The 19,947-nt window shown below is 42.5% G+C and overlaps 1 protein-coding gene across 1 annotated transcript in view; it reads right to left on the bottom strand.

Annotated features, from left to right (window-relative positions):
• Window positions 1-12,247, bottom strand: part of STT3B (STT3 oligosaccharyltransferase complex catalytic subunit B) — a 53,991-nt gene extending 41,744 nt beyond the window's left edge. Inside the window, exon 1 of the mRNA XM_082479181.1 lies at window positions 11,762-12,247. Coding sequence (XP_082335307.1) covers window positions 11,762-12,042 — 281 coding nt within the window. The 5' untranslated portion in view covers window positions 12,043-12,247. The remainder of the gene's footprint in view (window positions 1-11,761) is intronic.
• Window positions 12,248-19,947: the final 7,700 nt, after the last annotated feature.

Below are 19,947 nucleotides of genomic sequence, written 5' to 3'. Positions count from 1 at the left end.
ATTTAATTCAATCCCTTAAGAATTGTACCTAATGGTTACTAATGTTTCTTTAAAGACTATGCACAAGAAACACAAGTGTAATAACAAAACATTATTTGCTTTTTATTAGGTATCCTCACAGAAACACTGCAGATTAAGTGTACTGCAGTGACTACAGTGCTCAGCATTTAAGACAGTATTTATAATTAATATTAAATTCCTGCCATGTACAATGTGAAATTAAAGTTACATGTTTGTTTTCTCATTATATGATAGAATTTCTAGTACTGCTTAGTCTTACTATATTGTAGCCATCAAACTATTTCACTGTGGTCCTCTGTCACTAGTAAAATCCAATTCATGTTTAGACAGGAACTTAAAGGGTTTTCTTTAAAAAAAGAAAATACAATAAAAATGTGGAGGTGGGGGAACACTGTCAAGACGAGCTAGGCTTAATATTACACATACATGCTTTGAATCTGTGATGCCTTTCTGCCACAAATGCTATTATGGACATATTCATAGACTACACCCACCATTGCCTTGTCTATCCTAAGTCCAGGAGCATGTCCATTCCAAAACAAATCATCTCCTTGACCAGCTGGCTACATTAGTATACAGTTTGGTAGCTACGGCCCTTCTGTCTTACATTAATGAACAGTAAAAAGGATGAGTTTAATTTCTAATGCCGTTTTATTAAATAACAAGTACTGACTTCAGGTACCATGCTTTCCCCTCCTCCCCCATTGTCACATAAAATGGCGTAAGGTAAAACGAATGTCTGGTTGCCCATGAAAAGGAATGGGGAAAGCAGGATACTAAAGCAAGATGATCAGCTGCAGTTCAGGCAGGCTTGAAAAGAGGTGTATTGCAGGGGATACGTGAAAGTTGTTGGGAAGGACCTAGCAGAAGTTCTCAAGGGATAGTTCTTAGGTCACATAATCCTAAATCTCTCTCCTCACTCTCCAGACATGAATTAAATTGGCCTGCTCCAGGATCTTTCATGCTTCAATCCCCCCCAGACCGTATGCCCTCTCAACTCTCTCTCCACAAACGTGCATTTAAATTAGAAAACCAGAGTTAGCCTTCCTGATTCAGAAAAGGGATTCGGCTCTAGATCCCCAACATCCCATATAACCATTTAAACAATGACAATGTTATTTCTGGCAGAACTTTTAAACAGTTACAGCACAGCAGAAGAGCTTTAGCAGAAACTGTTGCTATATTCGCCCCTCAATAACTCAAGGCCTGTTGGTCAGAGAACTCACATATACGTGAAGTCAGATCAGAGTACAAGACGTGTCCAATGCAGTAGCTCACTGCCACTGGAAAAGGGGATTTTCCCCTCGCCCTGCATCCAGCTGCAGATCCTGACATCTGTGCTTACCAGATTTCTGTGAGTTGCCTTAACTTGTTAAGGTAGCAGAAAACTATCCCAGGAAGTGTCCAACAGATTACGGGAAATTCAGAAGAACTGCTCCACTTGATTAGATGCAAACAAGGCCAATTTATAGTGGTGAAGACAAGCTTAGCAGCACCTTGTCATCTTGCAGCTATTCAGAGCCAGTGCTTTACTCAAAACACTGAACTGCTGTCTTACCAGTGACAGCAGCTTCCTGGAGGTTCTCAAAGAAACTTTTGGAATCATCTTCCATGTGTTTTCCAACACGGAAATGATATCCATGGGTACTCCAGCACAGTGTATTAGATACTGAGATAGAAGACAACACTGCTGAACTTCCCAGATAAAAGTATCATTCAACTAACATTTATAGCTGTTCTGTGGCTTTTTCTTCTTGGAGATAGCCCTGAAAGAAGAGAGCAGATGATGCTGTACAGAACATACTATCACAAAGAAAACCGTGATGTGCATAGGTAAGAATGTTGTGCTGAAACTAGAGTATGATGGAAGCATAAGGAAAAAGGGACCCTGAAGTTCACTTACTAAAGCAAAAATCTAGAAAATAAAATTCAGTGATGAAACAGTTACAAGCATGACATATTTGACACAAAACCTATCATCCAGTCTTCTCCCAAGCAAATATTGGACTTTACTGTGGGAGGGTGGGGGGAGCACTGGTGAAGTAGTGGTGGATTACAAAATTAAAGCACTAAAAATTCCTTGGCTCCTGAACACGTTTAGCCATAGGAGAAAAATTACATTTGTCATTACTAGCTGACCTGAGACATCACAAATTAAGATACTCTTGCAAATGTTTAAAGCAGTCTCTCCAGTGTCAAAATCCATTTTCTATTTGGCAAATGAAAGATTAAAACTGTTACAGAGTAAAATGAATTGAGAGACATATGCAACAGTTTTTCAAATATTACTTCAGACATTTGACATTAGATAAATCATTTTAGTCGCCTGTAAAAGATAAAATAGTCAAAACACAGTAGCATTACACAACTTCTTGGAAAACTCAAACACTGCATTGGCTTTCATGACTCTTGTTCTACAGTAAAGCGAGCCAAAGAGACACCCATTTACTTCTATTGTTAATATCGATATAATGCCAAAGCTCCAATTTTGTTTTGCCGACTTTCTAAATTAGAAGAATTGCAATTTTAAGGCATTTTATCTATTCCCAGAGAAAGAATTAAAGGCATTTTAAAGGCCTTTAATACCCAAATAATAAACTTTAAGTATTTTAACCATGAGATGAAACTGCCTTTTTCAAGATATACATTTCAAACAATATTTATGAAATATTTATTCAACTGAACTTTCAAGTGCTGCTTGGGATAAGTTTAGAATAGGAAGGAAGCACATTCAGCGTATGCAATAGACTACAGAAAAAAGTAAGCTCATTTTGTTATATTTTGCTTCTGCATCAAGAAAACACATTGCTGTCTTTTCAAATCCTCTGGCTACAGAACACAAGTATTCTGTTCAACATGTGGTCTTCCCAGTCAGCTGCATCCTCAAACAGGTGCCTTCCACACCTAAATGTCCTTAAAATATCCATCTGTTGGGAAGATCGGAATAAAAATAAATAGAATCACACTTCTTGGAGTTAAAGTAGTTGGCTACCATTTATAGTATAACAATTGCAAAAAATGAATCCAGAGACTGAAAATTAAAGCAAAGAACTCACAGAATGTAGATTGGCCAGCCACATGTGCTGGAACAGTTTAAAATTACATAATTACATTCTATTTTTCCCTTCTGCAAAATCATTTACCATTCAACAAAAAGGACAGGTGATGCCCATACATACAGTGCGCCACTCTTTTTAAATAAATGTAAATAATACTGTGTAAAACAGTCTAGAAGATAACAGCAATCCCATTAAGAACATCACCAAAAACCAACAATCAAACCAAACCCCCATCCTCACCTGCAATGTACTTTCCCAAGGGTTTGGTTGTCTGTTTTAAGTGAGGGAAGTTTTGCAGGGTGTTTTGCAACTCTGTCTTCATGGATTATCAGCTGAACAGAACTCTAACATGCTCTTTAATGAACAAACTAATACAACCCATATAAATCAACTGCCACAGAAAGTTATATGATAAGGATTGTAACACCCGGAAGCAATTGTCATTACAGCCTACAGCCCAGTCATCTATATTAGATAGGCCTTCTAAAAAGTAGCTTATGATACTGGACTTGGGTCTCCCATAGCAGACAGACATTTTAAATACTGTTTCCTGCTCTAAGAAGCACTCACGTACACTCAGTTATTCCTTGTTTAAAACAGACCATTTCTTTTTCTAAAGCACAGGGCTATCGCCTCACTTAACAGCAAGAACTTTTGAAGTACAGGAAGCATTTAATTCTCCGTATGCCAAAGGAGTTTCTACCGTGTGAAAGCAGCAGTAACTCAGAAAATACAGAAACTGATCTATTTTGTTTGTATTATGCCCATAAATTCATTCCTGGGGCTGGTTCAACTTATGTAAGGTGTGGTGCAGCATTAGGGTCAATTTCATGGTACCTCTCAAGCCCAGACCTACCAACTACCCACATTAAAAATACCTCAGCTTGATTCTCAGCAACAGCTCGGATAAAAATGACAAGCCCTGCTCAGCTACAGGGCTGGAAATGAAGTCTACCCGTTGGACATACTACAAAACTTACTGCAGATGTAAGGCACAGAACGACTATAGCAATACTTGTCCTAAATGCACTTTGTTCTCCAAGCAAATGGTAAGACTGATGGCTAGAAGAAGTTTTGCAATAGGAGTTAAAAATAATTAAAACAGCTGCACATGCCCTGCTACAGGGTGTAGGCTCCACAGGCTCCAAAAGCAGCAGTTTAATGGCTCAGCTAAGTAGAAAGAAGCACTCAGGATTAGCCCTAAACGTCAGTATAAATGTACCTCAAAGGGCTTTCAAGAATGGAATTTTCAAAAATTAAGGAGGCAACTTTACAGCACATGCACAGATAGACATTAAATGGGAAACAACCTGACTGAATCAGAAGAGATCAGAAAAGACACCTCCCTAAACCCAAACTACCCCCAGCCTATTTAAAAACTATTAGTACAGGATTTTGAATTTTCCTGCTAGCTTTACTGTCCAAAATCTTTATTCTGCCCTTCCCCCACCAGTTCAACATGAGACAGATTTAAAAACATGAGCATTAGGATTACAGGCTGCCAAAACCAGAGCCTGTTACTGAGAGAATTATGATACGAAACAAAAGGTAACCTTTATAAACCACCCTAACCTTATGTAATCAAATCATATTTCTGTTTAAAAAACAGAACATATTAAGCAGCTCAAATAATAGGATATCTGCCAAGAAAAGTCCATTCAAGGATATTCATCATAGCATTTGCTCTAGCTAGTCAAGTGTTTGTGAGTATCTGCTGAAGAGCATTTAAAAAAAATATCATGGCATTAATAGCTAAACTTGCTGGTTCAGTTTGACTCAGCCTACATAAAACATTCTGATACATTTTCCTTTTCAAGTATCATTCTGCTACCCACAAATCAGTAAAAGGGTCAACACTTTGCATGCATTCTGTCTCATCTTCTATGTTTTCCAAAAGACGACTGTTGGGATAGTCTCTGTACTCAACCATACTCTACCCGTGTTCTATGAATACTGCCCCTCCTACCGTCTCATGCATATACTCATTACTGCACCCACATGAAGACCAATGAGGTTTTTACCCCAAATAAAAGTTGTGCAATTAGGAAAGAAACACTACCTGCTAAATAAAGATGGCAGAAAACATTAGTGAAGATGGAGCAGAGGTTTGGTTCTTACATGAATGTTATTTTATGAGGCCACATGGTGAACCACTTTCCAGCTGTATCAGTGTAACTGACCAAATCTAGCCCGAAGTCTGCCAACTCACAAAGCACGGTCTCTGCTATGCCTTCAGCTCTGTCCAATGTTCTTTTTCCAGATTGTCCTCCTTCCATTTAATTTCTAATACTTACCTATTTCTGTAATTTCCAAAGCAGTAGAGAAGTTCAGTACAGTCAACTACACATCTTCTTGACTGTTAATACCATATCAACCTTCTAGAAAAGTTCACTTAGCTTCAAAACAGTACACTCCAAGTACCTAAACAAGAAAAGCCTGTTTGAGTCCCAGGACATACAGAACTTATGATCTTATGATCTAGAAAGCCCCAAAAGCCAGAGACTGACCTGTGCTAATAGAGTTTCTCAACACATGTCATATTGCAATAGAAATAACCAAAAAAAGATGCCTGATCTGGATCTTCCTCATTAAAAAGGGGGGAAGATACCTTGCAGACTATTCTTCAAGAACATTGAAATCTCTAGACTTGCCCTTCATTAACACACAGGCCCTGCTAAATCAGATTTGGGGACTATGCTAGAACATTTTCCCTACTATAATAAAAAGGCAGAAATGAGTCTGAGCTATCTGGCGACCTGAAATCCCGCTAAAGTTATTAGTATTACTACAGTATAAACAACTTGCATCATTCAAATGTCATATGTCTGTATCCTATGTTTAGAAAAAAAGTCACAAAATACTTAATCCAACTGTTCATTAACAGTAAGTACACAACCTTTTAAAATATATTCCTATAAAATAGAAATAGAGTACTTCAAAGAAACAAAATGCTAGTGAATGAAGATACTGTAGTAAGTTTTTAATATGAATCTCATAACATCTGCAACATCTCAAAATTAACCCAAAGTGATTATATTCAAACTGGATTGGAATCAAATGCTTTCCCAAGGTCTGGAAGTTGTTGAAGATTATAAACAAAAAGAAGTGTTTGGAAAAAGAATCCTGAAGCAGGTGGGAAATGTTTTCTAAGCAGATCCACGTTCATGTACTCACCTTCAACAAGATTATGTAATGGGTTGAAAGCCTCCAGAAAGATAGCAGTTTGGAGATTACAGTGGCTGCCACCCCTCAAGAAGAACACATTTACTATGCAATCTGCTGTCTGTTTTCCCAGCAAGAAGAGTCACTAGCAGGTAAGCAACAACCAGATGAATTATCTGGGTGGACCACATCTGACCATAGCCTAGAGATTGAGCATTGTTAACTGAGATTATCAACACTATCGTCCTCTTTAATTCCGCCCCCCCCCCCTCCCCCCTTATGAAGTTTAAGGTACTCTCATTCACTGCTACATAGCCATTCTTTCATCACTCCTGTTGCCATACATTATATGTATAGAAGTCTCCACCCTATCACTCAATCCCAGTTTACCCTCTAAAATCAGTTGCTATTTACATTCCCTCCGAACGTTCACATTCTTCTGCAAAAATAAGAAACTAAACTGCACTATAAAAACTGATGGTGGGCAGGCTCAGGGAATTAAAATGCTACAGTATTTTGACAATTAAATCAACTCACCATGACTGCTTTAGAGCAAGACAAAAGAAAAAGCAGGACTGCACAGCAGGTGACAGAGGAGAACTCTTACTCCAAGAGGCAACCATGGGATCAGCTAACTACAAAACAAACCCACAACCTTACTCTCTCCCAACAAAATCAATACATTTACACAACCTCCAGTGTTTGATCAATTCCATACACCACTTCTAACGTTCACTTGAGTCATGCTTTGTATTTTAATGAAGCTTTCATATCATATTTATAGGTGTTAATTTAAGTTCTCATTAATTGAAAAAGTTCGTAACAGCTCAAGAACCCATGTAGCAAACATGATTTGAGCCTAGCAAAACCTGTATTTTCAGCTTTGCCCAAGATAAAACCCTAACTTCCTTTAACCAGTCTGCCTCTGAAATGGCAATAGCACCGACCTTATGTTTATTTTCACCAGTTCATTCCCATTCACCAAAGTCCACTAATGGTGGATGATGGTATCAGTGGTAAGAAAGCGGATTGCTATCACATACACAAACCATACTTCCCACTAGCACAATTTTGTTACCTCAGTAAATTATGATAAACAACAGTCACCCTGAAGACAGTTAAAAAGCTGGTGGTTTGAGCATTCAATGATGTTGGTTTGGAAGAGGCAAAGATGTATACGAGATTCTGTTAGTGCTGTTCAGTACCAGGAACTGGCAGGACAGTGGGAGATAACATTCCTGGCAGTAGCAGGTAGGCAAATGTAACTGACAAAGATCACGCTGGCGCTCCATCCTGCATGTGCAAGCTGATATAGAGAGGGCCTCATGCTCAGACACACAAGCTTCTGCACTCCAGCTTAAGCCAGGTCTTTCACTCCTAAGGTAGCTGGTGTTAATCCGGTGTTTAGAAAGCTGTTAAAATTCTCAGGGAAATACAAAAGTTTGATCTAATGACATGGGATACAATTAATGATTCAGATACAGTTCTCACATGTGCAACTTAATGGTAAGAACCATGCAAAGAGAATGAACATTACTATTTCGATAACATTCCCTGAAGACTACTGACATACCAAAGGTTGGTACTGTTTTAGTTAGTAGCAGTATCAGGATGCAACAGTCTTGATAGATATATTTACCTTACATGCATGCATACATATATACACAGACATATAATTATTATGTATAGATAGGATACAAGGAGCCAAATGAAATAGCACACGGGCATGCTGGAGCTGTATTTTAGACAAAAAGTGCATAGGAAGTAATCCCTGTTCAAGTACTCCACAATTTTAGTTGCCTTGGTTCAGCAGCCATGCTGGCATTTAAGGCAATATCTTACAGAAAGAACGACGTCACTTGACAACTGAGTTAAACACGCGGTTGTACTTTCATGAAAAACCTTCACTGTGCACCTGTGTGCACATAGCACCAAAATTACGCTCTTGGTCCACCCAGCTGCTAAACCAGCCAAAAGATGAACCAAATTTCAGACACAAAACCTGCCCATCCTAATGTACCACCACTGTCCACGTTTCAAGTTCTTGGCCTGATAATGAAATCCTGAAGTTAAATGCTGGAGGCCTGTCAACAGCACAGCTTAAAGTCAATGCGACTGACTTCATCTATCGGCTCACCTGACCCAGGGGCTGCCAAAAATTACATGCATTTTTCAAAGTCTCTGGACAAGCTCAAGTATGGAAAGTAAACAAGACATGAGAAAAATCAAAACAAAGTGTTAATACTATACCAAAGAGGTATTCAGCATGGAAAAAAACACAGTAATCCTACTAATGACAAACAGGTTACAAGTTTGTAAGTGACAATCTGGTGACCTCAAGATACCAGTTTGTTTTTTCCTCATACAGACATTGTATTATAATGGAGATCAAAAGCAAAAGCCATCCTTTTTCTACTGCCTTGGCCTATTGTACTACATTTGGGTCATTTCTGGAAGAAATGCCAACTGTAGTAATTCTCAGAGGCTAATTTTACAAAACACGCAAACCTCCCAGCCCTGAATCAAAACCTAAATTTACTGTCAGAAATGCAGCTTGAAAGGGATGTTAGAAAAAAGTAGTATTTGATTCAATTAATATGCAGAAAACCCAAGGCAAATCTCCCTTTCTTCCCACCCCAGATCGCCTATGTTTCTTATTGCCCATACCAGAAAACTGGATTCTTAAGTAAGAAGAGAAAGCTTTGTAGACCTCAGAGGCAAAAACATGTTTCCATTCAAAACAAAAATAGGTTTGCCTAATGCTCCTTATTTTATAAAATATACCTCTCTTGATCACAAAAAGAATACTAGAGAACAGGTAACATATCAACACATGGCAAGATATCCTATGCAAACTTGACAGAAAAAGCCAAAGAAATGGACAGAACTATGGAATTGCTCCACCAGCAAATACTGAAGCCACTGTCCTAAAAAAAAAAAAAAAAAAAAAATCCAGTTCACCTGGACAAGCTGCTAAAGAAGTGGTTTAAAAAAATAAAAATAAAGCACTGCTTCTAATCTCTTTTCATAAGCTCATTTTCCATATAAGATTCAGACTTTTAAGACCCCTATAACTGTGAAAAACCATTCCTATCTAGTTACTCAACAGTATTTAGGAGCGACATCATTTTTCACTCTTTCCACCAACATTGCTGCTGCAATAGACAAAGCCCTTTGGTTTTCCTCAGCTTCTACCACTCTAGGTTCTCTTCCCTACTAATTAACTTAAGTGCATTCGCCTCTACCATTTCTGGCATGCAGCAACATGACACTGGCATGATTCTTGACATTTCAACTGCTTCTCACAGACCTGCATTAGAATCAATGAGTTTTGTCAACATCATCTATTCTCTGATTAACAAAGTTATATACAGCAGCATAGGCAGCAATGCCTTCTGTTTATATACTCAGAAGATGACTTTGCACCAACTTACACATTGCTTAAACCAGAAGTTTATCTTTACAACCATATCACAGCTACGAACTTAACTCCCATAGGACATTAAAAAGGATTCTTCAAGACTTAACAACAAAAGTTATGCAACTCAGCACTGTAAAATTTCCATTTATCCAATAAGGATGAGCCTTGATTATAAAAATCAGATGAAGTACAAAAAATGTAGGTTGTATGCTCAAAAAAAAAGTTTCCTCCACGATACAAAGGAAAGTCTTTTTCTTAAATTTAGATTAGAAGAGCCTGAGAACTACTCCATAGGATACAAGTCCAGGTTCACAGCCTCATTGCAGATGTGTTTAACTGTGCTCCCCCCATCGTTAACTTTATTAATTGAAAGTCTGCATTCCTTCCATTCATGTTTGCAGAAAAACACTCTAAATTATGGGCAATCATTTGATGTTTTGAAGATATTTTGAGATATTTGGCTTTCACATCACAAAGTGTGTATTACTTCAGACAGCATTTAAAAACAAAGCAATTCCTTGTTCTCTATCCACTATTCTGAACCATGATTTGTGAATGGATTACACTGGGGGGGTAGCGAGGGGGAGAAAAAACAACCAGAAAAGAGGAAGTTGTGCTTTTGAAACTATCAGAGTGGAGTGTATGCTTTGCAGATAAGTAAATTTCAGTAACAATTTTAGATTAAGTTTAAACACAGAGCATCTACCATGCATTTCAAAACGAAGCATCTCCTTCCTTTGTAAGATTAACAACATGACTCGAGACACAACATTTTAAATTACAAACAGACAATTCATTATTCTAATGTAATCTGCCGCTTACACTACTTGGAATTTCTTAAAAAAAAAAAAAAATCACCATGGACTCCCAGGATGAAGTAGCCACTAATATAAAAATTAATTGTCACGTTTCTGCATTAAAAAAAAAAGAAAAAACTGCCCCGCAAGTCCCATCATCTTTCACTTCGCCTCGCTGCAAGGAACCGGCACAGCATTTCTTGATCTTATACATAAAATGGTTTCAGTCCCCTCCAACAGGGAAAAGAACAGACAAGCTTCTACAGGAGGGAAAGCAACCTTTAGAAAAAAAAAAAAATCAAGATGCGTGGGAAAGAGTGAAAGTCCTTGGGCTCAGAAACGCAGCTTTGAAACACCTGGCAGTAAATCAATGTCACCCATTTCACTGTAATCCCTCAAGTCACTTTTATGAAGATTACTTCCTGCACTGCATTCCTCGCCCTCCTCCCTCCCCGGCCGAAATGGGCTGTAGCAAAAAAGACCACTCCGGGAAACCACATCTGGCGACCCAACGCCGCGGCGGCAGCAGGACCCGCACCGGGTCGCCGGTCGCGTTTGGGACAACCGTTTTCGTTACGACGGCGGTCGCCGGAGCCCTCCCCTCCCCTCCTTCCCCCCCCCCCCGATTCCCGCCTGGCATCCCCACCTCCCTGCAGCAGCGCCACAACTTTTCCCCCGTCTCTCCCCCCCTCTCTTTAGCGGAGCGTCCTGCCGCAACTCCGCCGCGTCCACTCCACGTAACTCCCGCCAGATCCGCGGGAACAGCCGCCTCCCCCCCGAGGTCTCCGCCGGCACCGGGCTCCCTTCCCGCCCTGCGGGTACACCAAAGCGGCCCGGCACCGCCGCTCGCTGCCGGCACTTCCCTTCCCGCCGCCCTCCCCCCCCCCCCCGTCCTCCTTGCCCCGCGGGGCGGCCCCCTCACGCCTCATCCCCGCGCATCGCGACCCCTCGGGCTCCCTCCCGACCTGCCACAGCGTGTCCCGTCCGCACCGCCTCCCCCGCCCCCCCTTTCTCTCTCTCCCCGGGCGGCCGCGGCTCTCGGCTCCCTCCGCCCGGCGACCGGGGGAACATGCAAGGCGCAAGTTGGCCAAGTGGCGGAGCGGAGCGGCAGGCGGCGGGGGCCTCCCGTTGTCCCCGCGGCGGGGGAAGCCCCCCCCAATCACCACCACCGCCGCCGGGGCTGACGGCGGGGCGCCCGCCTGAGGCGCGCCCGCGTGAAGGGGCGGCTTTCCCGCCTTCCTCGTCCCGTCCGGCAGCGGTGGGGGGGAGGGAGGGGACAGGGACGACGACGGACGACTCACCAGGGGTCGAACTCGTGGATGATGCTCTCGAAGCGGATGACGGCGAAAAGCCGGGAGCTGAAGCCGGCTAGCCAGGCCAGGAAGAGGATGGTGAAGGAGAGGAGCGACTGCCAGCCCGCCGGCTGCGACAGGCCCCCCGACAGGCCGCCTCCGCCCGCCGGGGGGCCGCCGGCAACCGCCGCCGCCGCGCCGCCGCCACCCGCCCCAGCGCGGCTGTTGAGCAGCGCCACGGAGTTGGCGGCGGGTTTGTGCTTGTTGTCGGGGGCCGAGTGCTCCGCCATGTTGTACCCGGGGCTCCCTCGCAGCCTCTCCGCCCGGCGCGTGCGGGGAGGAGGCGGAGGAGGGGTGGGGGAGGGAGCGGGAGGAAGGGCAGGGGGAGGGAGGCTCGGCAGGGGAGGGGCGGAGCCCACCCGCTCCCTCACTGACTCCCCGCCGCCGCCGCCTCCTCGCTGGGCCGGGCTCTGCCTCCCGCCGCCGCCGTCACCATCCCAGTGCGGCGCGGGGCGGGGCGGGGCGAGGCGGAGGGGGCCGGTGCGGCGGCGAGGGGGGGGAGCCCAGAGGGGGCGGAGCCAGTGACGGAGAGGGGGAGGAGCCGAGGGCCGGGCTCGAGGCGGGGGGGGAGGGGCCTGCGGCCGCGCACACAGCCTGAAGACAGCGCGCGGAGGGGTTGGGGCGGGGGGAAGCTGCAAGGCGCGCGGCCGGCGACAGGGGGGCTGCGCCTCCCCCCCGCCCTGCCGCCACGCGTGGGCGGGCGCGCGCGCGAAGACCCCGGCAGGGTTGGGGGGAGGGGGCGGGTGGGTCGGGCCATGTCGAGCGAGCGGTTTGACATTGCCGCCCTCCAGCGGAGGAGGAGCTACGGGGGAGGGGCGGGGCTCCGAGGAGAAGGCGGGGGTGGCGGGGGACCAATGCCCGCGGTAGCCCTTCTAACAGGAACTGCATGGCGACCTGTCACAGAGCGACAGGTATTTAAAAGGGGCGGGGCCAGACCAGGCAGCCAATCGGAGCGGCGGAGGTGAAGGCGTGGTAGCGCGCGTAAGGGGAGGTTGCGGTCGCCGCCAGCCATTGGGGGAATAAAAAAAAAAAAAGGGGCAGCGGTGACTGGTGGCGGTTTGCTCCAATGGGAGCGAGGCGTGTGAGTCACGTGGACGCAGCCGGGGGCGGCCATCACCCCCGGCGCCGTGCCAGGGTGCTGCAGTGCGTGTGGGCCGGCGGGGTGGCACCGCTTTCCGGCGTGCTCTGCGCGGGGGAGGGGCGCCCGAGCCGCGCCGCGCCGCGCCGCCTGCCGGGAACCGTAGTCCGTGAGGTGAGGGGGCGTGTCCTAGCTCCTGAGCACGCGAGGGGCTGCTCCAACGCTTGTAACGGCTCCAACGCCCCTTGCTTGTCAGGGGAGCTTTGTGGTGGGGCTGTGTTTGTGTGGCGGGAGGTGGCAGCGGCGCCAGCCGTCCCCAGGGAGCCCTGGGGGTTCCCCCCTCCCCTGAGGGGGCTCTGGCCGGTGTTAAGGGCAGATCAGCCGCCTCTCAGCGCCGGAGCCGGCTTTTGTTTGTCTTTCACGGCGTGAGCTTACTCTTCGATGCCGTGTCTCCTGAGGGCTCGCGTGCCTTTGATCCGTGTGTTTCAAATGTTTAATTACCCCGGTGGAAATCGCGTTGGCCGCAGCAAGGGTGGAGCCAGAGCTCACCCCTCAGGCAGCCAGGAGGAGGAGTAGCTGGAGGTGAGGCCTGGCCGAGGTGTGGGGGTGCTTGCTGCCCTCACCCCGCTGAAGCCACCTGCAGGGTGTCTGGGGCCCACCTGCCTCTGCTGGGAGCACTTCCAGTCTGGTGTGGAGACCGGCAAATGGAAACCTCGGCTTTTTTTTTTTTTTTTTTTTTAAGTGACTTCTCTTTTAGGAGTTTTCATGATGAAATGCTATTTGGGAGTCTTGTAACTTCCTCAAATATTTTGTGAAACCTGCAGTTATAATGCGAATGTGAAGAAAGCTAGAGAAGTTTTGCAGTCATGCTTTTGGATGGCCCTGCTGACCTTCATTCTACTCTGAGATGGCAGGAGACTGCCTGCTTTTAGAAGTAGTATGATACTAAGCACAGGCAAAATAAAAAAATATATGGTTGTTTGCATGGTTTACACCAACAACTCGTGTTATGACTTTTATGTAGGGCTGTAATTTTGAAACTGAATAGCTTGGGGTTTGTCTGAGCTCCAGGCATTCCCTCTGATCCACAAAAATGGCTCTTCAGAGATCCTGAAGATTTGCAGTTCAATTTCACTAATATCAATGGGAACTACACTGGGCCTTAGCTGACTAATATAATTCTAATTAGCCCTTGCTGTTGTCTCAGTTTTTATTTTATTTGCCAGAGGAAGAAAACAGTATGTTTCATTGAAAGCAAAGTGGAAGCCTTTCTAGTAAAGTTGTTCTTTTAGTGGAAAGCTCTGTTTAACCATTTGTAGAGAATGTAACTATTTTTCCTCAATCCTTGCAGTAGTCAATATCTGTGACTTGGTCACTGGGTTTGAAAGCAAAGCTACTGTATTTCAAGGTGTGTGTATGTTTTAGGATGAGCACTTTGATATACCATTGCTCCTAAAGGACTCCACTTTACATGCCTTTTTTAGAATAAGACTAGGAAATCTTCCAGAAAATTTTGAGGTTAAATTTTGCTGAATCTGGCTTTTAAAAGGCTATGTATTTTGTTTGATGCGGTTTTGTTTGTTTGTTTGCTTTTTAATACTGTTTTCTTTCTTATTCTTGTTAAAGTAGGCCAATAATAAGATCAAGATAAACTAGGTTAGACATTTGCCCCTTTTTCTAGTGTTGTCAGTGAGGCTTTTTTAATGAGCTGACCAAGTGGCATTTCAAGTGAAGAAGTGAAGGTGGGTTTTGTGTTTTTTTTTTTGTTTGTTTGTTTGGGTTTTTTTAATTGGCTCATGAACAAAGATCAAATGTGACTAGAAATGTGCAACTATCAAATGTTTTCGAAAATGCATTGACTGATTTTACAGCAGGCTCAGTCCTGGTCTACTTTTCTGAAATGACAATGCGGTATTTCCATTCTCACAGTTGGGATCCTGTGTTTTGGTAACAGCAGTTCAGGCTTAACGATGCAGTAGAAGAGCTGCTTTATATGTTGATATTGTATGTAGAATACCTTTGTCTCTCCTTATCCCCCATCCTCCCCTCCCCCCGCCCTCCTGACCATTTTTCTAGAAGCTAAGGAGCCAAAAAAGAATGATGGTGCTTATTAGCTGGAAAAAAATGTGTGTATCAAACCTTCTCTTTATGTAAAATTTAGTATCAATGTTAAATTTCCTTGATTGGGAACCTGTTTTATTTAAAAATTATTGCAGATCATGGTGTGGGTAAGGTTATATGATGTTTACTTTAAATTTCAACGCTATAACTTTTACATCCAACAGGGAGGTTATATCATTTTGACTATACTGACAAGAGTTAAATCAGACAATTTTTTGAGCATAGACAAGCCCAAACAGAATGTGATTTATTTGAATGCTGACTAATGGTAAAGTGTTTCTTTGTCGTTGGTGACAAATGATATTGTTGCCTATTCATTATCAAACTGTTCAAAAGTCTGTACTGTTGAATACCTCGGAGCTTGGGCAATGAAATTTAGTGGCAGCGAAAGCACAGTTCTAGTAAAAGCTTTTGTTAATGTTTCTGTAAATACATTGTTTCAATTTTTGTATGAAATGAGGTTTAGTAGTCTTACAATAAAATTGATCAAACAAATGCACACAGATGGAAATTCATGGACTCCTATAGTTAGATGGAAGGATTCAGTGGATGCTATGCTGTCATGACAGCAATGGAAAGTACATTTCTGTAGAGGGGGTGCAAAACGTGTACTGAAAACTGTGTTCAACCCATACATGTTCTTCCATTTATTTTGGATAATTTGGTTTCATTTGTTCCACTGTGTGTGGTGGTGTTTTCTTTGAAAACAAAAAACCACAAAAATGTCCACATTAGTGACTGAGGAGTTGACTTTGCGTAGTGATTATGAACCATTTTGCATATAGAAAATCAGTTTCCTATTCTGAGCATGCAAAATAGTAGCTAAATGCCTTATGGAAAAAAAGAATTTATTTCATTTTCAAGCTTCCTTAATAATGGAATTATTCAGGGGATAATGCCAAGTGCAGAATTCATGTTATGGTTGTACAAACCAGAACATCTTGAAAGTTGTGGAGCTGCATACAGGAAAATGGCAGATGAGAGCTCCTTGTTCTTCAACACAGCTACCATGTATCACTGATTCAGGCTGCTATTGAAAGAACTGAAAATGAAATTTGTGCAGAAAAAACTGCACATGGACACATCTAGGTAATAAATTATTAATCAGAAGTAGAAACTCATGGTGGGTGGGAACAATTCATACTTTTCACCAAACTTGATTGGCAACAATTCAGCAGTTTTTATAAACAGGAGTAGGTACCTTAGTTTAGAAAGCCACTTGAAGAGCAGTTCAGGTTTGAGTTGAATAAACAAGTGTCTTAAACAGTCCTCCTCCCAACTTTGTGGTCCTACAGATGAACACATTAATAACTTTGGTGTTATGAGTTTTTTGAGCATGGCTTTAGAAATTAACAATACAATACTTCCCGAACTGAAGAATATGACAATCTAAGTAGCACAGTTGAGTATAACTTGATGTGGTAGAAGATGCTTGATTTCAGCTATGTGTTCATTGTTTAAAAATGTATGACAGTGTTTAAATGAGATATAATACTATTGCACATAATTATCCTTGAGAATCTGAGGTTTAATGTGTTTAAAAAATAACTATCTATTAGTGTCTGTATAGACAAAATGGCATGAGTTTAAAATAATTTTAAAATCAGTTTAATTAAGCAGGTGCAACCTTTTGTGGATATGTGTAAATCACTTAAGCCTGTTGTAAACTGATACAAGATTGTCTGCAAAGAGCTTTGCACCTGTGCAACCATAGTGAGGTTTTTAATTGATTTGAATTAAAATGGCGCAACCGTTGTTTTCAGACAAGGCCTTCATCTAGCATTTAATTCAATAACAGTAGAAACTTGACTTACTCCTAACAGTGTTCTACTGGTGATTTCTTCTCTTCCTTTCCAATAATTTAAACGTGTGTTGATGTTCTTCCTCTGCTTCCCCTGTATTAATTATCCTACTTAATTTCCCTTTCCCATGACATGCACAGTGGTAAAAATCACTCCGGTTTACACACACAGTCCTGCCAGGAATCACAATGCTTTTTCCTCTCCCTAGCTGACCTCTGGCATATTCTTCTGCCGCCAGGAGAAGAATATGTATCAAAGAAGAATTTGTAGCAAACTTGTCTTCACTTCTTGTGGAGAAATGGGGCTTTTCCGTCTGGTGGTCTGGTACCAGCTCTGCAAAGTCCCCATCCCTTGTTAGAAAAACTGAGGGAGAGGCATGCAGTGGGCCTTTCTTTAAATAAATAAAAAAAAATATCATTCCAACATTAAACACGTGTGTATTCTTACCCACATGCGTAAGTGCTGTGCAACATCTAAAACATGTGGACTTCTGAAGTACCTTTCTTGAAGTGTTGTGTTTTGACATCACTAGTGTTTGCAAGTACCTTAACCAGAACTTGGTTGTTCTTGGCAAATGCTGCAGTCAGGTGTTTTTGTAAAACTTTCATTTTATTCCTTCTGGTAAGAAGGAATGTGCTGCCTTGGGAATGATCAGCAAAAAATAAAATTCGAAAAAGGCCATTTTCTTCAGGGACATCACTAAATAGCCCATCAAATAGCTGAAGGGTGATGTTTAACATGTAAATGCTAAGTCCCCAGTTATAGATACTGGGTCTTATTAAAATATTATGTTGGAACAGCAAAGCTGCTGAGGGAACTAGCTGCAGGGTAAAGCTAACCTCTGGGGAGTGAAGTGAGAGAGATATCCATTTTAAGTATATGGGATCTGTTACTGCTTAGTTGCAATTAAGATTAATATTGTCACTAGGTTGAAGTGAGAGGGGAAAGCAGAATACAGGGAAGAGGCATTCTGCTGTTAGCTGTAACAGCAGTTGCATGTTACAGCATCAGAGCAAGATGTGTGGAAACAGCATGGGACAGAGGGGCAGAGAGGAAAGAAAATTATTTTCATGTCATTGTTTAAAGCCTATTGAAATCAGTGGGAGATTTTTGTTGGTAGGATTTTGATCACCCTTGAGTTGTATTTTTCTTCACTGCCTCCTTCACCAGAACATTCCACACAGTTCCTGATAGCAACTGAATGTAGGGGAAGGGGAAGAGGGTGTTGTTTGCACGTTGTCTGTAAACTATTACCATAGTTCATCAAAGCTTAACTCTTCTGATTTTAGTTTGGCTCATAATTTTGAGCAAGTTGTTTAAGTTGGAAAGTTCTTCTACAGTATCAAAGATAAATAATTCAGTAGGAAAAAAATTTAAGATTGTGTAGTATAATATCAGCAAAGAATTCCCCATGCCTGAAAATTTCTCTGTAAGTATTGTGCAGTATTTTTCCATAATTGGGTTTGTAGTCTAAATGTGCATAGCCTTGAGGAAAGAGAAGTTATTTTACAAAGGATTGTTTCTAGTGCTTTTCTGTTGCTAGCAATTTAGACAAATTATTGTCTCCTTGCTGTTTTCTAGACCGCTTGTAGATATTCTTCTAGTCAACAGCTGCATTAATAACTGCATCAGAATTGCAAAAGAATTTAAGTCATTTTGTTGAGGGATGAACTGTGCCAAAATGCACAATGCAATACAAAACAGGAACTTATGAGTGCTTTGGGATGGTATAATTTCAACCCATCCTCACATAAAGATCTGAAGTGAGGACTCCATCATTGAGAAGAGAATTCAGAAATGACTACTCTATGAGTTTGTATGACTTGAATTTTTTTGGCTGCTGCAGTGGCATCAAATAATTAGAGACTTCAAAAATGGAAAAAACTGCTGTATTGCAAAAAAGTTAGTAAGAGGCTTTTAATTACTTCTGTCCACATGTGAACTGAGACGGTATGTTCTGTGATATCTAATCTATAGGCCTTCAGTTCTTACACACAAGAAGCTCTTTTTGTAAATCACTGTAGCACTTGAATCCCAGATTTATTGTTATCCAGTTGAATTTCTGGCATGTGTTTTTTGTTTATTTTATTTTTTTTACTTAAAAACCCAGTTAGTATTTCAAATTTATTTCCTAAAGGAGAATTTCTAATTGCTAAAGGAAAGCAGCCACGTAAAATAGAGGCAAAAATAAAGATCCTTTTCTGATTTGACTATATAAGAAGTGCTGCTGCAAAAACAGAACCAGAGGATAAACACTCCTGCCAAAGCACCTGAGCCACTGTTCAAGGCAAACACTTGCAGGACACATTGGGCAGGTTATGTGGCTTTTATGTGCCCTGTTTTCCTTCCTTGATGTGGCAATCAGCCAGACTAATATACCCTAACTTAACAAGCCATCTCATAACTTTAAAAAGCCTCTTTGTTGTTTTCTGGTGTGAATTCTGTCCTCTAGAACTTATTCTTGTTTTTTCCTCTTACGCTCTCTGTATTTCTGCATTTAAAAACACTTTGAGGGGTTCTGTGAAATTGTCTTTAACATGAAGATACGGAAGTGCCTTACAAATGCTGATTTAATAACTCTACTACCCTGGCACACTCATACAGCCTGCCTACCCTATCCCTTCCCCTACCTTGTTGATATTTTGCCTCGTTTTTGCATGGAACCTGTTGCTTGAGACCATCCAAAGTTGCCGAGACCTGTGTGACAACTCTAATCTTGATATTGCTCTTTTCTGAGCTAGAGCAGATGCACATTGGTTTTGCACAAAGGACTACGTTCAGTGTTGCTTTAGCTTCTTTGTGCCGTGGAGCTCACATGGTAGGAACAGCCAAACTGTTGACCTTGAAAACTGTATGGGATTGGACAAATCTTCCAACTGTACTGATGCCTAAAGTGTGGACCATTATGTACAGTAGTCAAGATTCATCCTGAGAGCCTTTTCAGTCCTGTAACCTACCGTGTCAGTCGTGCATTAATTGAGCAGAGGGGGGTGGGGGGCAGACACTCCGGGATAGCACCAACATCCAAACAGTATGGCAGCTTCCATGCCTGCTCTCATCCTCTGACATCTAACAGACACAAAGTATCATAAAGAGCTTATCAACATTAACTGAGATGCATTTTTGTGAGTGTA

Source organism: Vanellus vanellus (genome assembly GCF_965231255.1).
Source record: "Vanellus vanellus genome assembly, chromosome: 2".
NCBI classification, from domain to species: Eukaryota; Metazoa; Chordata; class Aves; order Charadriiformes; family Charadriidae; genus Vanellus; species Vanellus vanellus.
Note: the sequence above shows the minus strand (reverse complement) of the source record. Positions and strands in the feature narration are given on the sequence as shown.